General features: G+C 41.1%; 2 protein-coding genes across 4 annotated transcripts in view; both read right to left on the bottom strand.

Moving 5' to 3' along the window:
* Positions 1-4: 4 nt before the first annotated feature.
* Positions 5-6,259, bottom strand: LOC110948909 (cysteine protease atg4da-like). Its single transcript, XM_022190672.2, has 11 exons — positions 6,100-6,259; positions 5,091-5,321; positions 4,902-4,985; positions 4,617-4,790; positions 3,615-3,912; positions 3,465-3,529; positions 2,424-2,551; positions 2,062-2,140; positions 1,891-1,967; positions 1,025-1,144; positions 5-826 (listed from the first exon to the last, which is right to left on the bottom strand). The coding sequence occupies exons 2-11, from the start codon at positions 5,269-5,271 to the stop codon at positions 653-655; spliced, it is 1,380 nt and encodes a 459-aa protein (XP_022046364.1). The 5' UTR covers positions 5,272-5,321; positions 6,100-6,259; the 3' UTR covers positions 5-652.
* Positions 6,260-6,374: 115 nt separating this feature from the next.
* Positions 6,375-23,145, bottom strand: part of LOC110948905 (microtubule-associated serine/threonine-protein kinase 1-like) — a 57,894-nt gene continuing 41,123 nt past the window's right edge. For all 3 annotated transcript variants that reach the window (XM_022190665.2, XM_022190666.2, XM_051940901.1), the window contains 18 exons: positions 23,000-23,132; positions 22,852-22,919; positions 22,280-22,356; positions 21,281-21,489; positions 19,988-20,126; positions 17,584-17,716; positions 16,672-16,837; positions 16,428-16,529; positions 15,082-15,204; positions 14,613-14,722; positions 14,361-14,521; positions 13,492-13,745; positions 13,169-13,393; positions 12,165-12,394; positions 11,313-11,435; positions 11,067-11,200; positions 10,775-10,962; positions 6,375-9,835 (listed from right to left, as the gene is read on the bottom strand). In XM_022190665.2, coding sequence (XP_022046357.1) covers positions 8,253-9,835; positions 10,775-10,962; positions 11,067-11,200; positions 11,313-11,435; positions 12,165-12,394; positions 13,169-13,393; positions 13,492-13,745; positions 14,361-14,521; positions 14,613-14,722; positions 15,082-15,204; positions 16,428-16,529; positions 16,672-16,837; positions 17,584-17,716; positions 19,988-20,126; positions 21,281-21,489; positions 22,280-22,356; positions 22,852-22,919; positions 23,000-23,132 — 4,158 coding nt within the window. In that variant the 3' untranslated portion in view covers positions 6,375-8,252. The remainder of the gene's footprint in view (positions 9,836-10,774; positions 10,963-11,066; positions 11,201-11,312; positions 11,436-12,164; positions 12,395-13,168; positions 13,394-13,491; positions 13,746-14,360; positions 14,522-14,612; positions 14,723-15,081; positions 15,205-16,427; positions 16,530-16,671; positions 16,838-17,583; positions 17,717-19,987; positions 20,127-21,280; positions 21,490-22,279; positions 22,357-22,851; positions 22,920-22,999; positions 23,133-23,145) is intronic.

The raw sequence follows: 23,145 nt of genomic DNA, 5'->3' as shown, positions 1-23,145 counted from the left end.
TAAGTCATTTTGTTATTCAGTAACCTCTTTATTTAAATAAAAGCCTAGAAAAACAATCCAGGTTTTAAGAATAATTTCAGTAAGTTCTGTCATTTTTCTTTTTTTTTTTTAACTTTACAAGTTTGTTCCCCAGAAAAGACTTCTTTCAGTATTTCTTTTATGAGTCACATGTTCCCAGGAATTCAATTTTCTAATCCATTCAAAGTGCCGCATCCCGTCACATGATCTGAAGCAGTGAGAGGCTGTGTGTGTCAACACTTGCTTAAACTTTGCTTCTAGGAGGAATGTGCTGTTTGATTTTCTTTCATTTAAACCTATAAAGTAAAATCACCCCTTGGACCATTTTCTGGCTGAATTAACATAGTTTGAGACAAAAAGAAAAAAAAATCATCCTTCAAAGTCCTCCAATGGAACGATATTAAAACAATAAATAAAAATACAAATGTGCACAAACCAGCAATAAAAATATAGTAGTGTTATTACTGCTACCTGACTGCTTCATTCCACAAAACCTTGAAGGACTTGCTCCAGCTGATTGCTTGTGAACATTGAGGACATTTGTTGTTCTTACACTCAGTAGTGGCCACACAGTGTAAATGTCACACTTATCTTTTATCATAAACACCCCTCAGGGCACATTTGATCTTCATGTTCATAATAGAACAAACTCATCCATGCTGTTGTCAGTGTCGATTCTTTTCAGTTCGTTCTTCCTCCGTATGTAGGTGATGTTGTTTGTTGTTGAGCTGCTTCCCGCCACCTCCTCCTGATGTTCTCCTTCTGAGAATATAAACATGGGATACGTCCCTGCAGATGTCGTCAGAGCCTGTGGAAGACACAGAATGAAAAATAACTCATGTGGCCAATCGTCAGTTTCGTGAAATGACATTGGCGTCTAACCACCGTGTCTGCAACAAGACAAATATACACCAGGTCTGATAGAAATCCTATTACGTGGTACAAAAGCTACACAACAGCATTTACACAAACCTCACCTTTCATGTATAGAGACTCAAACACTTACCTCATGAACAGCTGTGCGCAATGATTCAAACTCCCTTTGTCCTTTCGCATAGAATCCTATGGTGCAGCTGGGGTCCATGCGAGAGAAAGGCATCTTCCTTGCATATTTACAGTGAAATGACTGCAAAGGGTGTGGAGAGAAAAGAGATGTCATTAGATTCAGAGACAAAACTCCTGTAACTCTAATGTGGATGCTATTGAGTCAACATTCATACTACGGCTAGTTTAAATGGACCAGGGATATTTGTTCCTCCATGAGGTACTACTGAGGCTACAAGGAAGTAGTGTGGACAAACATAATTAATCTGAATTAACAGAAATTTGATCACTGTTTATGTCTTGGAATCAACCACATTTTTGCCGTCTTGCCTGTACAATTGAAATTTTCTGACTGTTAGCAACCCCTTGAACCTCCCTGCCCCTATTTGCATACACATTTGCAACAAAAAGGAGAACAAGCTGCAGTTGTCTGGGAGGAGATCTGTTGTGACAAAAATTTTGTTACCTAAACCACACAGACATCATCTGCAATCCTAAATATAACACAACAGTATGCAAATTCAGCAATGCTAACTGACTTCATTCCGTCTCGATTTGGTTTAAACCCCTCAAAGTCTTGCTCTGGTCTCGATCTAGATACACTCTGGTCTCAGTCATGACTTTAGATGGCCACCATTGCTTCAAACACCCAAAGCTTGGAGTCAAAAGTTCATCATGCAAAAATATTTAAATAGCATGAGAAATACTTGGAAGTACTTCAAGAGTTCATCTCAAAAAGGTGTGCGAGTGTGTGTGGAAACCATTGATTTCATGACTGAGAACAGCTGTCAGAAGAGGAAGAGAAAGATGAGAAGTGATAGCTCATACCTCCAAGGGAAAGTTCTTCTTTGTTGTATCCACTGTGGGCTGACAGTAGTGAGGGTCGAGGTACAGCAGATGGTCATCTTTTTCACAGCAGAGCCAGAGGAAGACAAACAAAAAAATGAAAGGACTGACATCAAACAGCCGAGCACAATAATCATGATGTGCTGAACATACCCTGGAAGCCAACGAAGAACAAAGAGTGCTTCGGTTTGCCGCCAATGATTCCAATACAGCATTGTAACATCAGGAGTCTCTGTGGAAAAAACACACACAGGATGGTTTGGCTTTCATTCTAGCTGCAAGGCATTTTTTTTGTGTGGCTTTTTTATGGTTCTGAGCATCTCTGTCTGGATGACATTGATTTTTCCTGAACTCTGCAACCACTCTGTTGGCAGAAAGAATGAATCCCATCGTTGAAACAATGCAAGAAGTTACATTTGCTGAAAACTTGCCGGAACAAGCACCACACTGAGACATTTATTTATAAATCAGATATGTTTACATAGATTTCATGCATAAAGATAGAGTTTCAATACTTTGACACAGCTAATGTAGGAGGGATTGAGATCGTGTCCGCCGAGTCGGACGGGAACCAGGATGATGACAGACTTCCAGGGTTGAGGAGAAGGCCGCTCACACAAACTTCTCACATCCTTCAAGTAGACTGAAAGAAGGAAAGAGATAGAAAGAGGCATGTCTAAATGGTTCAATAAATCCTCACATCTTCAATGCAGGCAACTGATTGAATAACCAACAAAAGGATTACAGAGCTGTACTGTAAAGTAAAATTCTTTCATTCATTCAACAGCAGACTCATTCCACCAAAGCGCACCACAGGAAATCATTCTTGCCTGTGACCATCCAACTATACAACTCCTCAATCAAAGTGTCAGATACTCTGCGTCAATCAGCTGAGTCTGGACTCATTTAGTTTCACCTGCCAGCAGTTAACTCATATTCACATTTTCTGCTTCTACTTTTCTACTTGCTTTACATTTTTAGGGCACATTTTTCTACCCACGTTTAATTGATTTCTTTTGTGCTGCCTACATTTCTAAGACTTGAATGGGAGCAACTGTAATGTAAGCAATGTAAGCCCACTTCTCAACGGATGTTTTAAGTCAGCAAACATTTTACTAATGAGCTCAAGGTCACAATTGCTAGTTTCAAGTCTCCTTTAATACTGTGCGACGCTTATTTTGTAAATTATGGTCAGATAAAAATAGACGAAGAAGCAGCGTGTGGTAGTGACTGACAGGCCATTACTATATTGGGGTGCAGAGTGTCCTATTTACAGTCAGATCCACCCTTCACTCATCACACCTGATGTGAATTTTCCACCATCAATACTTAAAAATGACAATCAACAAATCAATGGGTGACGTTACCGTGGCTACATTCATCTTTTATATTGTCTATGGTCATGACAGGTTTTTTGTCCTAAACTGCCTTCATTAAAGACACAAAAAAAATATCGGGGTAAATTAAATTGCCTGCTCTCCTCAGTAACACACAGGAATGTCTAATTAAGTATGAAGCACCAAAGGTGTTTCCAGAGCAAACCAGTAAATACTTACTGGTGCAATCTTGTGCAACATACACAACCAGACTGGGAAGGTCCGCTGAAGCTGCCACAGCTTTCCTGAAACAGAATGACATTTATTGTTACAGCCTGATAAAAGCTCTTCAGGATAGCCGGACTGTAACAATACCACCTTAATTCTCACCGGAGAATATGCGCCACGATGGAAGGACCATACCAGTCCCCAGCCTTCTTCCCTGAGCTTTGTCCCAACTCCACGAGCTGGTGAATCCCAAGAGGGGCTGAGGGGTGATCTGCAAACCAGGATATCACGCGTCTGTGTGTAGCCTCCATAGGTCTGTCCAGGAGGGAACCCAGGCTCAGTTTTCGACCTCTGTTGTTTGCCCTTTTGTTTAACTTGGATCCATATTCTGCACTGTCTGCCGGGCGAAGCAGCTCCATGTCATCTTTGACCGCATGGTGGCTCACAGACCAAGTCCAATCTAAAGAAGATAGAAAGAAGTTATGAGTGTAATGGGAGATGTTACATAAATAGAGCTCAGACACAAGACATTTCAAACAGATTATCATGTGACCCGGACAAACTGCTTTGTTATTTGCTTCAGTGAACAGTAGAAATCTGTTTTCAGTTTTAATGTGGGGAAATTCTGTTGTTACAGCAGCTAGAAATTCAAACAATAAGACAGCACAGAATATTAGAGTCAGGTGTAAAGTCAAGGTAACATAAAATAAGAATATAGATGTGCAAATGACATAAGTAAGTGCAGATGAGCTAACAGACGTGATGAATGGCATTAGAATGTAAAGTGTGGTTTATTCAATGGTAGTTGCTAGAGGTACGGACCCGTACTTTCCATTTGCCAATCAGATACGCGAGATCTGGTCACGTGACTCCCGGTAGACGCTGGAGGTACGGCCCCGTAGCATCGGTACTACAGGTACGGACCCTAAACCTGACCCTAACACTAACCCTAACCTTAACCTTTGCTTACCTTTCAACAGTTTGCAGTGGTTAGCAGCTTCTTGACTCGCGAGACTCGTGTACGGGTCCGTATCTGTCTGGCAAATGGAAAGTGCCGTATCCGTAGCCCACAAGCTACGGGTACGGGTCCGTATCCGTAGACACTACCTTATTCAATAGGCAACTTGACTTTGACTAAACAGTTGGACTTATGAATGTTGTTACCTGGTGGCATCAGGTGTAGGACCAGGCCTCGTGCCAGCAGCATCTGGCCGGTTCGCAGAACACATCCCCAACCGCTATCTGTGGTCAAAGAGCAGCCCGCCAGCAGAGGGAAACCCCGTCTGTACGTCAACCAAAGGAGAGATACAAAGGAGCGACGGAAATGGTCCTTCTCCCCTGACACAGACACAGAGAATGTATTCAAATTTCCTCCTTGCTTTTATAGTCACATAAAATACATAATTTCAGATCTATTTTCCAGACTGCTGAAGCAAGAGAGCGCCTCACTTTCATCCTTGAGCTCATAGGACTTTCCAAGCATGTACACAGGAGAGCTCTTGCTGAATTTGGATTTCTGCTTCAAGGACCAGCCTAATACAATAAAAAAAAGGGGGGGAAATTGTTTAAACACAGAGAACAAAACATCTGCTCGGTACTATCATAATACTGTCTCAGTGTTACTTAGATGAGACTGACCATATTTCACACTGTTCCATGCTGAGACCAACTTGGATTTAAGTTTGCCTCTGTCCTCCACCTCCTGGTCATCCCGCCTCACTTCTTGGTTCTGAGGCCCTGCAGACTCAGAGGAGAGGAAGAGCCAGTCATCGGGGAGGTCATCAGAAGACTGGCTCTCAAAGGAGGTGCTTGGATTCATAACAACTGGCGATAACCACGAGAAGAATGGCTCCTCATCACCATAGCAGCCTACATGGATACAATGAGGGGGAAAAAACAACATAGATCAATAGATCAATGTGTAACTTTGGTACACATGGATGAATTCTTAGATGTAAATCAATGAGCATAAAGGGACTTTAAGTTAAACACTAACCATATACACACTACTATTATGCTCACAGTGAAAACATATGAGTGCTAAACAGGTTTCGTTGTTTTTTAATTATTATTATTTTGGTGGGGATTTTAAAACTTTTTTATTTTAAATGAAGGTCCCAGGCTGCAATCAATCCTGTTTTAGTGTGGTAGGATGGAATTATTTTCATGAGAAAAAAAATATTATATACAAATACGGAACTTTATACACAGAGATTTGTTTTCAGAGTTTAAATCAACCACTGTAGGACTTAACTAAAATAAACAAACAAAAAATCCCATCTGAAAGCACCTGAGTACATGTACTTGTGTAACAGTGAGTGTAATAAAATTAAGAATATCTGGCCACAATGTAATTGCCTTTGCATGCCAAAGCAAATATACAAAAGACCTACGTGGGGAAAAACATTACAATAATAAAATCACGTTAAAGGTAATGTATTCAATTTATGTAGCTCTTCAGTTCTTCTAAGTCATCCCAACATGCTTCTTGAAAATACATCACTGTCAACTTTGTCAGTAATTCCATAACTGAAATTACACGAGTTAAAATGATGAAATATCACTTTCACTTAAGTATTTGTCATACAAAAAGAGACACAATGGAGGCCATTGCGTGTTTAATTAATGCATTAATTTACAGTTTTACCTTCATTGTGGCATCTTCATTCTGACTCCATTAATTAGAAAGAGTCGCTGAATACATTTACTGAAGACATCGGCGTGCTTTTCTCTCTCTTGGTGTCACTTCTGCTCGCTCTTCGAACTCCGACACAAGCGGATCAGAGAAAGTGCGTTTACTTCCTGTTTATGTCACGTGTCGGCGCTGTTGTGATTGGCCAACGGAGGACCAATCACAGCGAGCCCTTTTGATGCTTAGATGTTCAGTGATGTTTAAGACCAAAGCAGTCAGACGGACAAAGCTGAGGGTTTCTCTGCATTTTATTACATCTCTGCACTATAGGCTTTTTTTTTTTGCATTGGTTTTTCACAACGGTGGCTAATGGACAACAACAGTCAGAGTTACAGTTGTTGTAAAAACACTTGGACAAAGATGGACGTGACGGCAATATCACAACTTCTGACTCATGGAATGACAAGTCAAAACTGCACGAGATGGGTTAGCCACACAGATTTTGGTAGTTTTTCTGGTCTAGATGTAAAAGTCATAAATTAATGCCAGTAGTAAAGAAAGTTTTCATTTAAATAAAACAAGTTTAATAAATAGAATGAATAAAAAACAAAATAGAAATATATGACAATGTAAATAAAAATATTTGACACAACATAAAGTGCAATTTTCTCACATCACACACAAAACCACTGGTGTTTAAAGTCCAAACATTGGGTTAATGTAACTTTAAACCACTACATTACAAACAAAGGATAAAACAAAGACTGTTTTCTGGGACTGATTTAATCATCATCAAATGGATTCTGCATCAGAATTATGACGTATGAACTGGGAGGATCTACAGGCAAACTACGTCAGACTACATATAAAATGTACACGAATCCTTCTTTGTACCTCTGGTGCCATACAGTGTGGTCCACAAGGTGGCAGTCTAGGAAAGGTCTGGTGCCCGATGTCCCAAAAGATCATTTTTAACACACAACAAGAAGAACTCACTGCTAAGATGCTCTTGACAAACCTACTCCTGGTTTTGTGTATCATCTACTACAATTTCACTGACAAGGAGGCTCTGTTTCATGGAACTGGGCACTCTTGGATTGCATATTGTTGTACATGTAAGTACAAAAACAACAAAAACTTCACATTATCCCTAAATAAATTTAAAAAAAAAACACTGGCACTTTCCGTCACATGAAACAATAAACTGCATAAATAGAAAAGAATGTGTGAAAGAGCGTACTCTCCTCTAAGTGCTACTTTCATTTTACTTCTTTGTCTCTTTATGACCCTCTAAACACGCTTATATATGCACTTAATAGCCTAAAATATATAATTGCACATTTCACTATGATCAGCGGAAAACAAAATGTGTTTGCTTGGCTTATTGCAACCCTTTCCCCTTGTGTTTTTTTCCTTTTGTCTCAAGCACAATGTAAACGTAGTAATTGGGGACACCAAAAAAAAGTGGCATCGTTAGCACATTGCATAGTGTCCCTGTGCAAGTTCACCTTAGTTACTTCTTTCAATCCCACTGAAAATTCAGCCCTTAAACAGATCTGAACCGCATCTTCCCTCCATCCCCAAGCATTTTGGTATCTTGGTCCATTTTCCAGTATGTTGGTTATATTCTTCAGTGCATGATATGAAAAAATCTTCCTGTGCCTGATCCCTTTTAGCAACTGAAATGTGTCATACTGAACTAAACAATGGCACTAGAGCCGATCTGAAATGTGAGTAATGCCCATTTTAAAACAGAATCCTACCTGTTTACACACCAGTTTGCATGTGTTCGGTTGAAAAGTTGTTCACAGTGTTTTCTACCTTAAGGTCTGCTGTATATTTTTTATCTTTTTAAATATTTCTGTCATTTTTCATGTACAGCATCAAACATGCATCGAGACGTACGCATTGACTATATACAACATATCGTGATGAACATACAGTACATACACAGGTCTACATTGGGACACCATGTGCACACATTTTCCAACAGATGCATCTTTGTTTACATCTTATTTGTCTACATGTCATCTTTTTGGTGTTTTTTTTTTTTCTTCTTCTTCTGGCATTTCTGTCTTCCTGTCATTTAAAGTCATGATATGTCAGTGTGATGCTACTGTAAAAAGGCATTACATGGGAGAGTCTCATTCTTTGTGCAGCTTCTCTGATCATGAATGATGCTTGGAGGTGCGACTGTTCCCTTTATCAGACTGCAGCGTACCGGCGCTGGCTGCCGTCTGAGCCCCCCGGCGGACTCCCCCGGTCGAAGCCTCTGTTTTCCCCACCGCGCCTCCCCGCTTCTCCTCACTCCACTTTGAGTTGTCTTTTACCTTCCCCCCCTCTTTCATAGGCCCCAGCACTGTTTTGGCCACAGTTGTGAGCTGGGTAACAAAGCTGCCTTTATCCCCAGGAGACACGGGCCTGGACTTGCTGGAGCACGGTGAGGCGGCATTAGAGGAGGGAGACATGGGATTCTCCTCCAGGACCTCCAGGTGTGCCCTCTCCTCTTTGGCCCCTCTGTAGCTGTGTGTTGGCTCTTTGTGTCTGCCTGTAGCGTGCGTTGGAACCTGGGTTGGAACTGGAGGTGCAGGTCCTTTAATCTTGGTTGTGTCAGCTGCTTTATCACCGATGCCTCCTTTGTCTGCTGCCTCTGTGCCTTTCCGTTGCTTAGACTGCTCTGTAGATGACGCTTTCTGCATGGAACCTTTGTCTGCGGTAGCTTTCCCTTTCTCCTCAGGCTTCTCCTGAGCTTTAGTTGCGGGTCCAGTGTCTGTTTGTGCACTCTGCTGCTTAGTATCCTTTTGTCCCTTAGTTGTGCCCGGAGTGGAGACTTTCTCGCTGGGTTTACTCTTGGTTGCTTCAGAACTTGAGGTGGTTACATTTTGAGATTTGGTCACAGGACTAGGCTTGCTTTCTGTGGATGAGGCACTGGACTTGACGTCAACTGCTTTTGCGCTGCTCCTCACAACCTCAGCGGGAGATAATGTTTTACTCCTGTCAACAACACTGGTTTTGGGCTCTACTTTAGGAGCGCTGCTCTCAGTTTGTGACCCAGTGAGCTCAGATGCTGTGGTTTGGGTATCTTTCTCTCTTGTTGTTAGAAGTGTGTCACGGCTGAGCGGCGACTCCTGCCTTCCCAGCCTCCTCACGGGCTTCAGGCCTCCGATCTCTCCTCCCATGGGCGGAGAGGGGGAGGAAGAGGATGAGGGGGACGGGGGAGCAGGTCCGTTCTCTCCCTCCATCTCCAGCAGACTTTGCAAACTGTGCTCGCAGTGGAAGGACTCTCTCCTGTAGTCCCCATGTGTCACCTCCAAGCTATGCTTGCGTAACGACACCCCTCCCGTGAGAGGAGAAGGCGACGATGACGAGGAGGAGGAGGAAGGCAAAATCTGTGCTCCTAGCTTCTCTGCAGACTGCACCCGCTGCAGCAAGGGCGACCTGGGCGGCTCAGCACTCTTGGGACGAGGGCGGGCGACGGGAGGCGAGGAGTGCAGCTTAGCGGGAAACATCTGCGTGGTGTTGGAGCTGCCGACAGTGTGCCCGGTGAGTGGTGGAGGAGAGGAGGTAGTCGGGGACGGGGTGTGAGCCAGAGGCGACAGGGGGATGTTGCCGGCGGATTTGCAACGAGCAGAGCGGTACTGGCGGTGAAGTTTGGGAGACAGGCCGTGCAGGGAGCTGGGCCTCATGTGGTGGGAGGCTGCAGGCGAGTTTGGAGTGCTGGATGCTGGAGAGCTGCTCTGGGATGAGGTGCCTGAGGAGGGAAGAAGAAATTAGAACTTTTTGGTTCAAAAATTGTCTTTCTGTGCTGCTGGGAATTCAGTTTATTACAATTTTCTCGCCAAGTGTTGCTCAATGGGAAATTGTTGGGTTTTTCCTTTAAATATTGTAAGACCTTGACCTTACTATGGACTGTGAGATGACATATGTTGTGATTTTACCCATTTTCCATTGGATTTTGGTCACTTCTGACCCATTTTGAGCATCGAAGGGTTAATGAAATATCTACATTGGGGTACAGAGGAACATTTCCAGCAACCATCACTCCTGTGTTCTTATACCATACTGTGTTAGCTAATGGTGTTGAAAGGCTCATTGATGATTAGCTAACCGTTGTGCAAATAAGATAGCACATGCATAAGTGTGAATTTTCATGGAAAACAAGAAATTGTCTGATCCCAAACTTTTGAACGATAGTGCTTATGTAAAAGTGAAACAACATGCTTACAGAGCATCCATGCTACTCTAATCTTTAAAACATTTATATAAACTATGCAACTTTATAGCTTGCTCTAGTGGTGTAGAAGTATACTCCAGGTCAGTGATAAGCTGCTGCTACTTACCAAATACATTACATCTATCAAACATGTAGTATTTTCTAGAATTTCTGAAACACATTTTAACTAGCAGCCTTCTTCTTCACCACGTTATCCAGGATTTTGCAACATTTGTTTGCCCATTACATTGTAGTGGTAAATGCTGCTCCGTACTGTAATTCTCAGGCCAGTGAGGCTGCCTAACCCAAACCAGTGCTTCTTCCACGAACACTTGAGAGTTAATCTTTAAAAAGGAAAACATACAATATCAAAGCATTTAATACACCAACTGTCTGTTTTTTGCTTTCATGCATTTGTTTTTTTTAGGCCCAACTAGCTAATAACAGGCACATGTAACCTCAGCCTTTCATACTAACCCAGATAAGAGGATTCCAGGGTTGAGCGGTAACTCTGAGTGGGAGAGCGGGCCGAGAGGCTGTGGGTGGGGGAGCCAGGCAGGCTGTCTCCGGAAGATAGAGAGCGATTTAAAGAGGAGAGGCTCCGGCTGGTGTGGAGAAGGTTGGACTGCTTGGTAATTTTCCGAAAGAGGGAGCTGCGCTTCTTACTGAAAGATAAACATGAACAATAAGGTGAGAGAATGAAGGTATTAAAAAGCTTGAAGGAGAATGTATTCTGACGATAAAATGCAGCTATTTTGCAGCAACGCACTCTTGCCCCTCCTTGGCTCCTGTCCTCTTGCTGCGTCGGGCCATCTTGGATTTATAGCTGGACTTGCGGGCCGGACCGACTTTTATGGAGGTGTTCTCAAAGGGAGTAGTTGTAACTGTCACCTTGTTTCCACTCTGAAGATGATATATGTTTACTTGAATTTAAATGAATCATACTATTTTTGAAGCTATTTTTGAGAGACAGATTTAAATGAGATATTTTTAAATTTAGACTGATCTCCCTTACCTTCAGGATGAGCTCCACTACTTCAGTATGGACCAGACCATGAACTGACTCCCCGTTTACATGAGTGATAAGGTCACCAGCACTGAGTCCGGCATCCTGGGCGGGACCTCCATCCTCAACATGCTGTAAGTAGAACAGGAGATTTAATGCCACTCAGACAGATCAGTTCTAATAGCCATTACAAAGCATGCGGTATTCCACAAGGTTCTGTACTTGGACCACACCCCTTCTCATTTTCAGTCATATTTTGCAACAATATGGAGTCAAATGTCATATATATGCAGATGACATTCAACTGTGCATTGACAGACAGCCTTAAAAATGTTAAATTTAGCATTTAATGGGTGATATTGAATAATAAGTAATGATTCTGGTTGAAAATAGTAGTGAATTCGCTTAAAACAGACTCAATCTAAAGCAAAGTCTTAATTAGTAGTAATGATCATAATAACTCAAACTTCAGTATGCACATTGACAATGCCAGTAAAATGAATTTAACTGATTAAGATTAAGATTAAGACTCAGATTAGCTTAATTAACTTAACCATGCTTTGCTTTCTCTTCATGACTTAAGAGATGAAACTTCCTTTAACATCTGCAATAAACTTTCAAGTGGTCTATTAGTCTTTTCCTTCATTAATATACATTACTTTATTCACTGAAAGTTGATTTTGTGTTTTATTTTTATTCTTTTAACTTGCTTTCTAGCATTTTAACATTTCTGGTTAGCACTTTTTCATTTGCATGTTTTGGATTTGTAGGAAAGGTACTACAAAAAAGGTTTTAGACACTAGTAAACACATTAATCCTTCACTGTGCTCAATAGAATCATCAAGAACTCTGCCCACTCACCCAGACCATGTGATGGACGCTGTACACATCACTGTCTCCCATGTAGACTCTGATGGCTCGGAGAGTGAAACCATACTTCTTCCCGGAGCGGTGGATGGTGATTGGAGAATGCAGGATGTTGACCATGGGAGAGTAGTCTCGGCTCGGAGAGGAGTCACGAGAAGAAGGGTTGGATGAGAGGGAGCGAGGAGACATGGGGCTGGCCAGAGGGGAGGCGCCATGCTGCTCCACTAAAGAGAGACGTGATGGAGGAGAAGTTACATGACAGGATTAAATGTCTGTTAAGTCACTGCTAACTAACTATTAAGTTACTGCTAATGCAACCCACACATTTCCTGCTGCTGCAGCTTCACCTTCACATTGGAAGCATTTAACTGCTGAAACACAAGCTGACTTATAAAGAAGTCACATTTGTTACCACTATTGATTGTTTAAAAATGTGTCTACAAAACTAGAAAACTGTCACGTTTCCCACATTTGACTTCTCAACAAAGTGATTAACTTTCACCCTTACTGTGCTGCCAGGTGCAGCATAACATGAGACCTGGGTTGCATAAAAAATGATGGAAAAAGTACAATTACTGCCCGGCTGCTTTATTTAAATAATAGTTTGTTTTGGTGCTCACAGAATTCTGTGAAATTCAGGTCATTCCCACTCAATTCAACAAATGCCCCACACCTGATCATCTGCAACATTATGGCACTTCAAACAATACTCTGCAGACTAGCAAGAAGAAAATGCCACAAAAATAAACATGAACCCGTCCCGCTTTAAGAACCTTTAACTCAAAAACTAATGTTGAATATGACCCTCAAATTCACAGATGTTTTATTTAATAACATATGTATGCACAAAAAAAACAAAAAGACAAATATGAGATGATGAGGTGTGGCTTGAGGTGGAATGACTCATTTACTATTAAACAATGTTTGCTCTTGGTACCAGTAAACACAGGTGCTGCCAAACCAACTACACTCTAATGCAGTGTAATGCATGCTTTTACCTGCAGGGATGATTACAGACAGCGCAGTAGCAGAGGCGGATTTGATAACTTTGGTTCCTGGTCGCGAGCTTCGTTTTTCTCCCTCAGCTGAGAGCTGCTGGTGGCGAGCTCTCCGCAGCACCAGGTCTGTAGTGGCCCCTCGGGGCCCCAATGGGTCTGGAAGCCCCAGAATGGTAGCGCTGATTGGCAGCGGCAGTGATGCATCAGCAGGTCGCAAAAGTTTATCTGGTAGAGACATGAAAGCCAGCAGTAAGTAGATGCTATTCTCGTCTGTTTAAATCAAATATTTTTACTTTTTATTGTGCTGCTTCGTCTCTTCTCACCTGTGAAGCCGTTAGTGTCTTTAAGGAAAGGCCTCAGATCACCTTGAGATGAGATGGCACCCATTGCTCCTTCCAGGGAAGTCCCTCTTGCTTTCATTGGAGGTTGTTTGCTTGGAACAGGCAGCTCAGAGTCCAGCTCCAGAGGGGAGGCCAGGCGGTACGTATCCATGAGGGCAGAGAAGCGTCTTCGGGCTCCGGACGGCGGGCTGGAGTCGCTCTCAGTGAAAGAGGACTCAGAGCAGGACAAGCGCTTCCTAAAAAAGCAAAACAGCAAAACTTTAGGTATATAGACTACACTACACCAAAGCTAGACTTTATGTCATAGATCCTAATACTTCCCTGCTATGTGATAAATGAAAACAATACACTGGAACATTTGCCCACCAATTTTGGTCATGACCTGAATTAGCCTCCTTCTGGACGTTTGTGTTTCATCACAATGGTATACAAATTTTTGGATATCGTCTGCTTCTGAGATTAAACTGGCTAAATCTGACATACTTTGATAAGATGAACTGGAAAACAAATGATAAAACTGACGATTGGTTATTGTTTCCAAGATGATAAAGTTTTATTATGTATATTCATGTACACCACCTTGCATTCCGGTTGTACCTTCCAGAACGGCCTCTTAGATGACATTTATGTTCATAGAGCCATCACCAGCCCACTTCACAACACGCTGATGCATCTGTGTTTTGTTTTTTCTCCTTTCATTTGATTGTTTGTATGTTTTGCCTCATTTCTATGACTCATATCGGTGTGGTACATTTCATCACTTTTGCTCCTGTGATACTGGTCACAAGTAGTTGACAAAAATACCCTGAAACTATCCGGCATGCATGAACAGCTCTGTCCTCTGCACTCACATCTCAGGTGAGCCCGTCCTCCAGCTCTTGTCTCTGAGGGTGACACTTCCTAGGCTTTCTCTTTTGGCCACTCGATCCTCTCTGGGGACTTTGTGCTCCCGTAGAGTCACTGTGTGAGGTTTATGCTCCAGCTGGGACAGATGCTCCATGCTGCTGTACACCTTCAGGTCCACACAACGTTACAATTAGCATTTTGGTGCAATAATAGTGTTTTTCCACTCAAAACGTTCAACATAAATGTCATGTCCTGACCTTGCTGAAGCGAGGAGAGCAGGATGAGAAGCGATGAATCTCCACGGGCTCATCATCATTTGTATCGTCTTCGTCGTATGACTGCACGTGATGGTAGCGCTCAGAGCGTGCTGGTGATGACAAGCAGCAAGACATCAAATCAGGAAGAGCACAAATTACAATCACACACATTTCTATCTAATGGCATTGGCCCATATTCATGAGACAAAAGCAGTCGAAGTCTCCCCTGCTGGTCTTTTGACGCATTCAAGTCTAAAAATGTGCTCTACGCTAATAAATACCTCTCTGCATCTAGCATAGTTCTCCTAATAACATGAGTGCTGTAATGACGGTGGTGGAGAGTGTGATGATTCAGAAGATGCTGAGCTGTTTTGATGACTAAGAATTCCCCAAGCTGCTAGAGCTCTGTGTTTCCAAGCCCAAAATCAAAGTTTCACAAGGTGTCCTGCGTTCCCAGAGGGAAACTTACTGTCAAAATAACTGGTGTCTTCCTCCGACTCCAGGTGAGGGATGAACTCTGCCTTCTGTCTCAGCAGACTGTTCCAGTCCACCTCTGTGAAGAATGAGTGCTGCTTCACTTCAAAAGCACCACCTTGAGGGCAGAGAAAAGGAAAGGAAAGGATGTATTCATAGAGAAGGAGCAGAAGAAAGAGAGACAGGTAATGACTGCAGCCCTGTAGGATCCAGAGGTATTTCAACCATGACAGAAGTTGACGTATTTGGGTAAACTGAACCTGGAAGCCAACATGCAGGATGACAGTTGGTGTTCTAGATCAGAAAAGGTGACCAGAGGGTTCTTCCAGTGGTGGAAGAAGTATTCAGAACTTTAACTGTGATAAAAGTAGTAATATCACACTGTAAAAACACTCCTTTACAAGTAAACTCCTGCATCAAACATGCTACTTAAGTAAAAGTATGTGCATATATCCTGGCAAATGTTCTGAAAGTATTAAAGATAGCAATAAATTGACTTTCACAGTATTATATATATCATAACGTTAAACTGCTTTCACCAATGCATTAATTAGCAGCAATGGAGGTCATTTTTGTCCATTTAGAGCTGGAATGAATAATTGTTGCTGAATGATTGATCTGGTGATTATTTTCTTGATTGTTTGATTTGTAAAAGTTCAGAAAATTGCAAGAAATGACAATATAGTTAATCGGAGTCCAAAATGACGCAATGTCAGTGCAGGGTTTTATAAACCAACAATCCCCACCTCAAAATAATTACCCAAAATGAAAAGAAAAGGCGACAAATCCTCATTTTTAAGAAACAAGAATCATAAAGGTTGGGGAATTTCAATATGAAAAGATATTTATTTTTATTTTTATAAGAATAGCTGCAGGTAATTTTTGTGTGAATTGGTAAATGATTTCAGCTCTGTTGGTATATACAGCACATACGTAGTTTAGTTTACAACAAAGTATTATATTTCATGAGTCTATTATGTGTTTTGTTTACCAAATCCTTGGCTGTCGAATGCATGTGGTGAAGAAAAACGTGCACATTTCATACTTAAGTAAGCTTCCTCAAACTTGCACTTAGTTACATTACTTCTGCAAATACAGCTGCCAACAGATCATGGAAAAATTGTGGAATAGCTCAACTAATGTGGCAAAAAAGACAAAAGTGACATACTGAGTCAGCTGTAATATTAGTCAGCAAGTGAGCGGAGAAAGCTCAACAGAACAGTAACAGAGTGTTGTAATTAAACTCGGAAATGGTAACACAATCTGTGGTAAGCAATAGGCTCCAGTTTTACTTTAATTGAAGTGAATGCACATGGGAAGCATCTCCTGTCGGTGACTGACCTGTGCCGAGTCGAACCAGTGGATTTGTCTGCAGCAGGGAGGAGATCAGGTGTTGGGCATCAACTGGAAGAGCTTCATCTCCTTCAGGCCACACAATGTCATCTAACAGATACACGAGAGAGAGAAGAGGTTGAAAGGAAACGCATATTTGTTTTGAAAAGGTGAGAATATTGTGTGGAAGACAAGAAATGTGGTTTATCTATTAGCTTTGTGCGCTGCGTGTAACATCCCTTTGATCGCTCACCTGTAATGACTTGTCCAAACAGTTCCTCCGGAGTGTCTCCAAAGAAAGGCACACATCCCACTAGAAACTCATACAGGATGATGCCCATAGCCCACCAGTCCACCGGCTTCCCATAACCCTGACGAAGAATAACCTCTGGGGCGATGTACTCTGGAGTTCCGTATACCTAAAAGAAAAATTCATTTGGTTTGCTCTTACTGGATTTTCTGTGAATCACTTGCAACCTCGTCTCAGTTACAGGTGCATTTGTGCAGCTAATACCATGTATGTCTGATCTAAATTAACTGTTCTTAAACTGTTGACCCTGAGTAAGACGTATGGAGCAAGCGTATTTAAGTCCAACCTCGACATGCCAAGAAAACATCAAAGCCCCACTGAGTGTTTTCATGTGCAGATGGGCATGAACTGAATGCTAACAGATTTCTGGCTGCCATGATGTACACACAAGAAATAATGAGGCTTAGATTCAAAGCATGAGCCCTGAATGAAAGGCTCCAGAAAATGAGCCTTACCTAAAAGAGGAATGATTATAATAACTGAGGAAATACTGGCCCATTGTTCTGCCAACTGTTAACCGTCTCATTTTGTCACGCTTCAGATATGCCTGCCACACAATGACGGGGAATATCTTTGCATAGAAATGAACACATCAAAGGGCATTTCATACTGAAACTTTGCTGGGATCGTATTGTATTTGAACTGTCTACGTTGGAATATTGCAGAAAAAGGATACGACTGAGAGTTTCACTGCATATCTGAGTGTCGATTTGAATTCATTTGAATTTTCTGAATACTAACATCAATTACAAGTGCAGAGATGTTTAAAAGGCTTCAATAAATAGTTCTAAAATGCCACTGATACAAGGACTTCATTCACTGAGAATTTAATGTTGCTCTCTGTCTTTGCCATACCTGTTTATCCAGAAACTCACGGGTATCCTTCTCAATGTGTCCTTCATACAAGTTGGTGGTCAGACTCATCAGACCCATCTTAGACAGGCCGAAGTCAGTCAGTTTAATGTGGCCCATTGAGGTAATCAGGAGGCTGAGAACAGAAACAGCAGAGTTAAAAAGCTCTGTTTGTTCTTTTAACCCTCGTGTTGTCCTGCAGGTCAAAATTGACCTGTTCTAATGTTTGAAAATGTGGGGGGGAAAAAATATTTTCACAGTGAAACTCTGATTTCCACATTTTCAGCATTTTTGGAAAATCTTTGAACATTTTTTGATGGAAAAAAGAAATATTAAAAATGTTTCTTAAGAACATTCACAAAAAAATCAAACAAAATCCAATGAATTTCGCTGGATTTTAGTTGCTCTTTTTGTGAATGTTCTTAAAGAAAATATTAGAAGTTTTACTGATATATACACACGTGGACAAAATTGTTGGTACCCCTCAGTTAAAGAAGGAAAAACCCACAATTCTCACTGAAATCACTTGAAACTCACAAAAGTAACAATAAATAAAAATGTATTGAAAATTGAATAATCAAAATCAGCCATCACTTTTTAATTGTTGATTAACATAATTATTTTAAAAAACAAACTAATGAAATAGGGCTGGACAAAAATGATGGTACCCATAACTTAATATTTTGTTGCACAACCTTTTGAGGCAATCACTGCAATTAAACGATTTCTGTATTTGTCAATGAGCGTTCTGCAGCTGTCAACAGGTATTTTGGCCCACTCCTCATGAGCAAACAGCTCCAGTTGTCTCAGGTTAGATGGGTGTCTTCTCCAAATGGCATGTTTCAGCTCCTTCCACATATGTTCAATGGGATTCAGATCTGGGCTCATAGAAGGCCACTTTAGAATAGTCCAACGCTTTTCTCTCAGCCATTCTTGGGTGTTTTTGGCTGTGTGTTTTGGATGGTTGTCCTGTTGGAAGACCCATGACCTGCGACTGAGACCAAGCTTTCTGACACTAGGCAGCACATTTCTCTCCAGAATGCCTTGATAGTCTTCAGATTTCATCGTACCTTGCACACTTTCAAGACACCCTGTGCCAGATGCAGCAAAGCAGCCCCAAAACATTACTGAGCCTCCTCCATGTTTCACCGTAGGGACAGTGTTCTTTTCTTCGTATGCTTGGTTTTTGAGTCTATGAACATAGAGTTGATGTGCCTTACCAAAAAGCTCCAGTTTAGTCTCATCTGTCCAAAGGACATTCTCCCAGAAGCTTTGTGGCTTGTCAACATGCATTTTTGCAAATTCCAGTCTGGCTTTTTTATGAGTTTTTTTCAGCAGTGGTGTCCTCCTTGGTCGTCTCCCATGAAGTCCACTTTGGCTCAAACAACGACGAATGGTGCGATCTGACACTGATGTACCTTGGCCTTGGAGTTCACCTTTAATTTCTTTGGAGGTTGCTCTGGGCTCTTTGGATACAATTCGAACGATCCGTCTCTTCAATTTGTCATCAATTTTCCTCTTGCGGCCACGTCCAGGGAGGTTGGCTACTGTCCCGTGGGTCTTGAACTTCTGAATAATATGAGTCACTTTTGTCACAGGAGCTTCAAGCTGTTTAGAGATGGTCTTATAGCCTTTACCTTTAAGATGTTTGTCTATAATTTTGGACAATTCTCTCCTTCGCTTTCTGTTGTCCATGTTCAGTGTGGTACACACCTTTTCACCAAACAGCAGGGTGACTACTTGTCTCCCTTTAAATAGGCAGACTGACTGATTATGAGTTTGGAAACACCTGTGATGTCAATTAAATGACACACCTGAGTTAATCATGTCACTCTGGTCAAATAGTTTTCAATCTTTTATAGAGGTACCATCATTTTTGTCCAGGCCTGTTTCATTAGTTTGTTTTTTTTAAATAATTATGTTAATCAACAATTCAAAAGTAATGGCTGTTTTTGATTATTTAATTTTCAATAAATTTTTATTTATTGTTACTTTTGTGAGTTTCAGGTGATTTCAGTGAGAATTGTGGGTTTTTCCTTCTTTAACTGAGGGGTACCAACAATTTTGTCCACGTGTGTAGATATGGAATCACTTTAGATATTTTTAGGATTTTTTGGAAGATTTTTACTCATTTTTTGAAAATATCTACAAGAATTTTCTTGCCAAATTTTGGGTATTTTTTCAAAATAAAACTTTTAAGGGAAACTTTTAAGGAATAATTGGAATTTTATTCCTGAAGGTTTTGCAAATTGGGGGATTTTTTTTGCTGAATTTTTGGATTTTTTCCAGACAAGAAAAAACATTTTTTGGTGCCTGTAAATGAGGACAACAGGAGGGTTAAAACAGCAGCATAATGACAATAAAATAGTCTTTGTTTCATCTCTTTGGTGAAAACTCTCTGTCTTACTTGTCAGGCTTGAGGTCCCGGTGTACGATGCCATAATTGTGCAAGTACTCCAGAGCGAGGACTGTTTCTGCAAAGTACATGCGTGCCATTTCCACAGGCAGAGCCCCGATGTTCTTCAGCAGAGTGGCACAGTCCCCACCTGCCAGCACAATTCATGATTTGATTAATCCTGCTGCTGACAGTGGCAATTACCGTGAATGTCTCCCGGTACCTCTTGTCCTCGACTATTTTAGTTTCCATTTAGACCATTGAGCAACAAGCACAACAGGACGCAATCAAGAAATCTTGGTGAGTGCAGCTCTGCAGAGCACGATGACTCTGCTTTGCGTCATCCTTGCATAGACTATTCAAGGATATCCAGCACTTCAGTTTGCATTTCTCACTGGGAATTTGCTCTATATTTGCCCATCTGACCAACCACACCGAAAATAGAAAAATTCATGAGCAGCCACGTCAAGGCTCAGATAAATAAACAGTAGCAGAAGCAGTGTTATTTGATTTTTCACTGTGGCGGTAGCATGGCTCTTGGAAGGGGATTGCCAGTCGAACACTCCAGACTTAAATATCTCAACATTTTTCATATTGACGCTGAAATATACTGACCTTAATGATACCGTGATTTATCCACCAGCACTACGATCACATCTGTGCTTTTGTGTGAAAAGTCTCCACAACTATTGGGTGCACTGCAAAGAAATTTGGCTTAAATCTTTATTATGGCCTCAGCTACATTTAGAATGCACACAGTGTGGTTTAAAATGGACTTAAAACTGGGGTAGGCAATATTTTTATGACATCACAGAGCAAAAAAAAAAAATCTATCCGAATATTGTAATTCAAGCAGTCTGAGAAGAAATTAGACGCTTGTACCTCCTCTCAGTTCCATTTTCACACTGTAAAAAATGTAGGAGATTTCAGCCAATCACAGAGCTGATCAGATGAGATAGTATAATAAATCCAAAATGAGATTAGAATAAAATGAATGCTGATTATCATTTTTAGAACAGAGAGGGAAGAGCTGCAGGATTAGGACCGTGTTTTTTAAAATTCTCGTATTTTGTTGTTGTTGTTTTTCTTAAATATGCAGCTTTAAAGTGAGCATATAGCATGAATTTGGTTTACTGCTGTGCTATTTATGTCTTAATTTGACAGTCAATGTGCAAAATTTAAAACTGTTCATATAGAATGAGTTGAAGCGTAGTTCTAGACAGAATATTTCACTAAAAAAGTATTTTCCCACCAGCAGGCTGCTCTAACGCGTGCACCTACACATCTCCATCCCTACAGCCTCACCTTCTACGTACTCCATGACCATGCAGAGGTGCCGACGGGTTTCGAATGAGCAGAACATGGACACGACGAAGGGATTCTCTGCGAAGGTCAGGATGTCTCTTTCCACAAAGGCCTGCTGGATTTGATTCCTCAGGATCAAGTTTTGCTTGTTGATCTTCTTCATGGCAAATCGCTGGCGAGTCTCCAAATGACGCACTAAATACACAGCGCTGGTTCACACAGAGACACACAGACATATATTATTTTCACCTTATTATTACTCTTCATTGCTGTAGAAAGCATTTGAGTCAATATATAACTGAGGGACTTTTGAAGTCCATGGGATGTATCTTGCATACATTTTTATTAACAGTAAAAAAAACTAATGTTTTTTATGTTCATTATGATCATTTCTTTAAAAATTCCATCATTATTTATAATGGAAACAATCACTTATTAATGAAAAATTATATCACTAAAATGTCAACTAAATAACTGTCTGAATTTAATAAAAACCACCTTCTAATTAGCTAAACAATAATAAAATGAGCTTATTCAAGAATTGCTTTGATTGTGTTCTTTTTATTAATTTGAGATAATCATGACAGCTTTTTCTTTTTGGGGAATATATCAAATTTTATATGGAAAATAATAAACTGTATCTGTGTCAGAGAAATCACTTTCCACTAAGTTCCCCATTACAAAAACACCTCTCAAGGAAGTGTGTTAATTCCAGATCACATGACCTGCTCCACATGGTGTCATTTCCTCCTGAAGGAAAGGCTGGCAAGACTCCAAGGGTTTAATTTTACTCAATTGTACATATAATATTGAGAAGAATGTTTCTGTAAAACTGTCATGTGGTGTTTGGTTATAGGCGGCCATGTTGATTTTAGGCCTGAAAACAGCAAAAATGTTGATACAGAAAGTCCCGCAATTATATATTAGCCCATTTGTATCCATGACAGGGTAACAAATGTAAAAAGAAATCATTTGCATGTGAACACATTCCTGACTCACCCATATGCTCCATTACTGATGAGCTTTATGGTCTGGAAATCTGCTTCTCCTGGTGGCTTCATTGCTCTCATCTTACCCTGTGGATCAAAGATCGCACTGCAGTGATTAAATATGATCCGGTGTGAAGACTATGTCCTCAGTAAACCTACGTCTGCTTCAAATATTAAATGTCAAAAATCATCTGTATCACCTCTCAACTTTATCTTTGGTGATTCACATTCAAATAATCCGTACTGATTTCCAAAAAGCTGCATCAGTTTAAGCCTACCCTTTCTTTTCTCCTCCCTAATTTTCTTTTTTGTCTACTTAGTTTAATTTTGACACTTGGACTCGTGCCTAATGCTAAAGGGACGGCCCTGAGCTTCAAGTGGAGGGATATCCTGTTTTCAGAGGCTCAGCATAAATTAGATGGATAAAAGCATGTATGCCAAGTCATTAGCAGATGAAACAGACATTTTCACTGAGAGCAACAACCACCTTGGCAGGCCACAATTCATACCGTCTGATAGAGCAAGAAAAGCCCTGAGCACTGGAGAAAAACGACCACAGTGAGGTAATGTTTGGGAGCTCACCTCTGTTGAGTCATCTGTTTCAGGCGTTGCTGGTCCCTCGCTGTCGTAGCTGTCGAGGTTGACCATGTCTGGGGACACACGTTTGCCCGGTTAAATCAGCGGACTGTAATTTGATTTTACAATAAAAGCCTCTGTCTCTTTCCCTCACCTTCGATCGGGTCTCTGGTCAGCCCAAGCTGGCTGATGATGTAACGAGGAATGTCTGTTTTCATCAGGTGACCCTCCTTGGCGTGATCCTCGGCTGCCTCCAGCAGATGGTAAAACTCCTCAGGGTTAAACTCCTGGAGAACAGAG

The sequence above is a fragment of the Acanthochromis polyacanthus genome, chromosome 21 (assembly GCF_021347895.1).
Source record: "Acanthochromis polyacanthus isolate Apoly-LR-REF ecotype Palm Island chromosome 21, KAUST_Apoly_ChrSc, whole genome shotgun sequence".
Taxonomy (NCBI): Eukaryota; Metazoa; Chordata; class Actinopteri; family Pomacentridae; genus Acanthochromis; species Acanthochromis polyacanthus.
This window is presented reverse-complemented; position numbering and strand designations above follow the sequence as displayed.

Coding starts and splice junctions, on each gene's coding strand:
- LOC110948909 (XM_022190672.2), bottom strand. CDS start 5,271: ATGAATCCAAGCACCTCCTTTGAGAGCCAGTCTTCTGATGACCTCCCC. Junction 3,913..4,616: donor CCTACACCTGATGCCACCAG/GTAACAACATTC, acceptor TATCTTCTTTAG/ATTGGACTTGGTCTGTGAGC. Junction 1,968..2,061: donor GTTCTTCGTTGGCTTCCAGG/GTATGTTCAGCA, acceptor GCTGTGAAAAAG/ATGACCATCTGCTGTACCTC.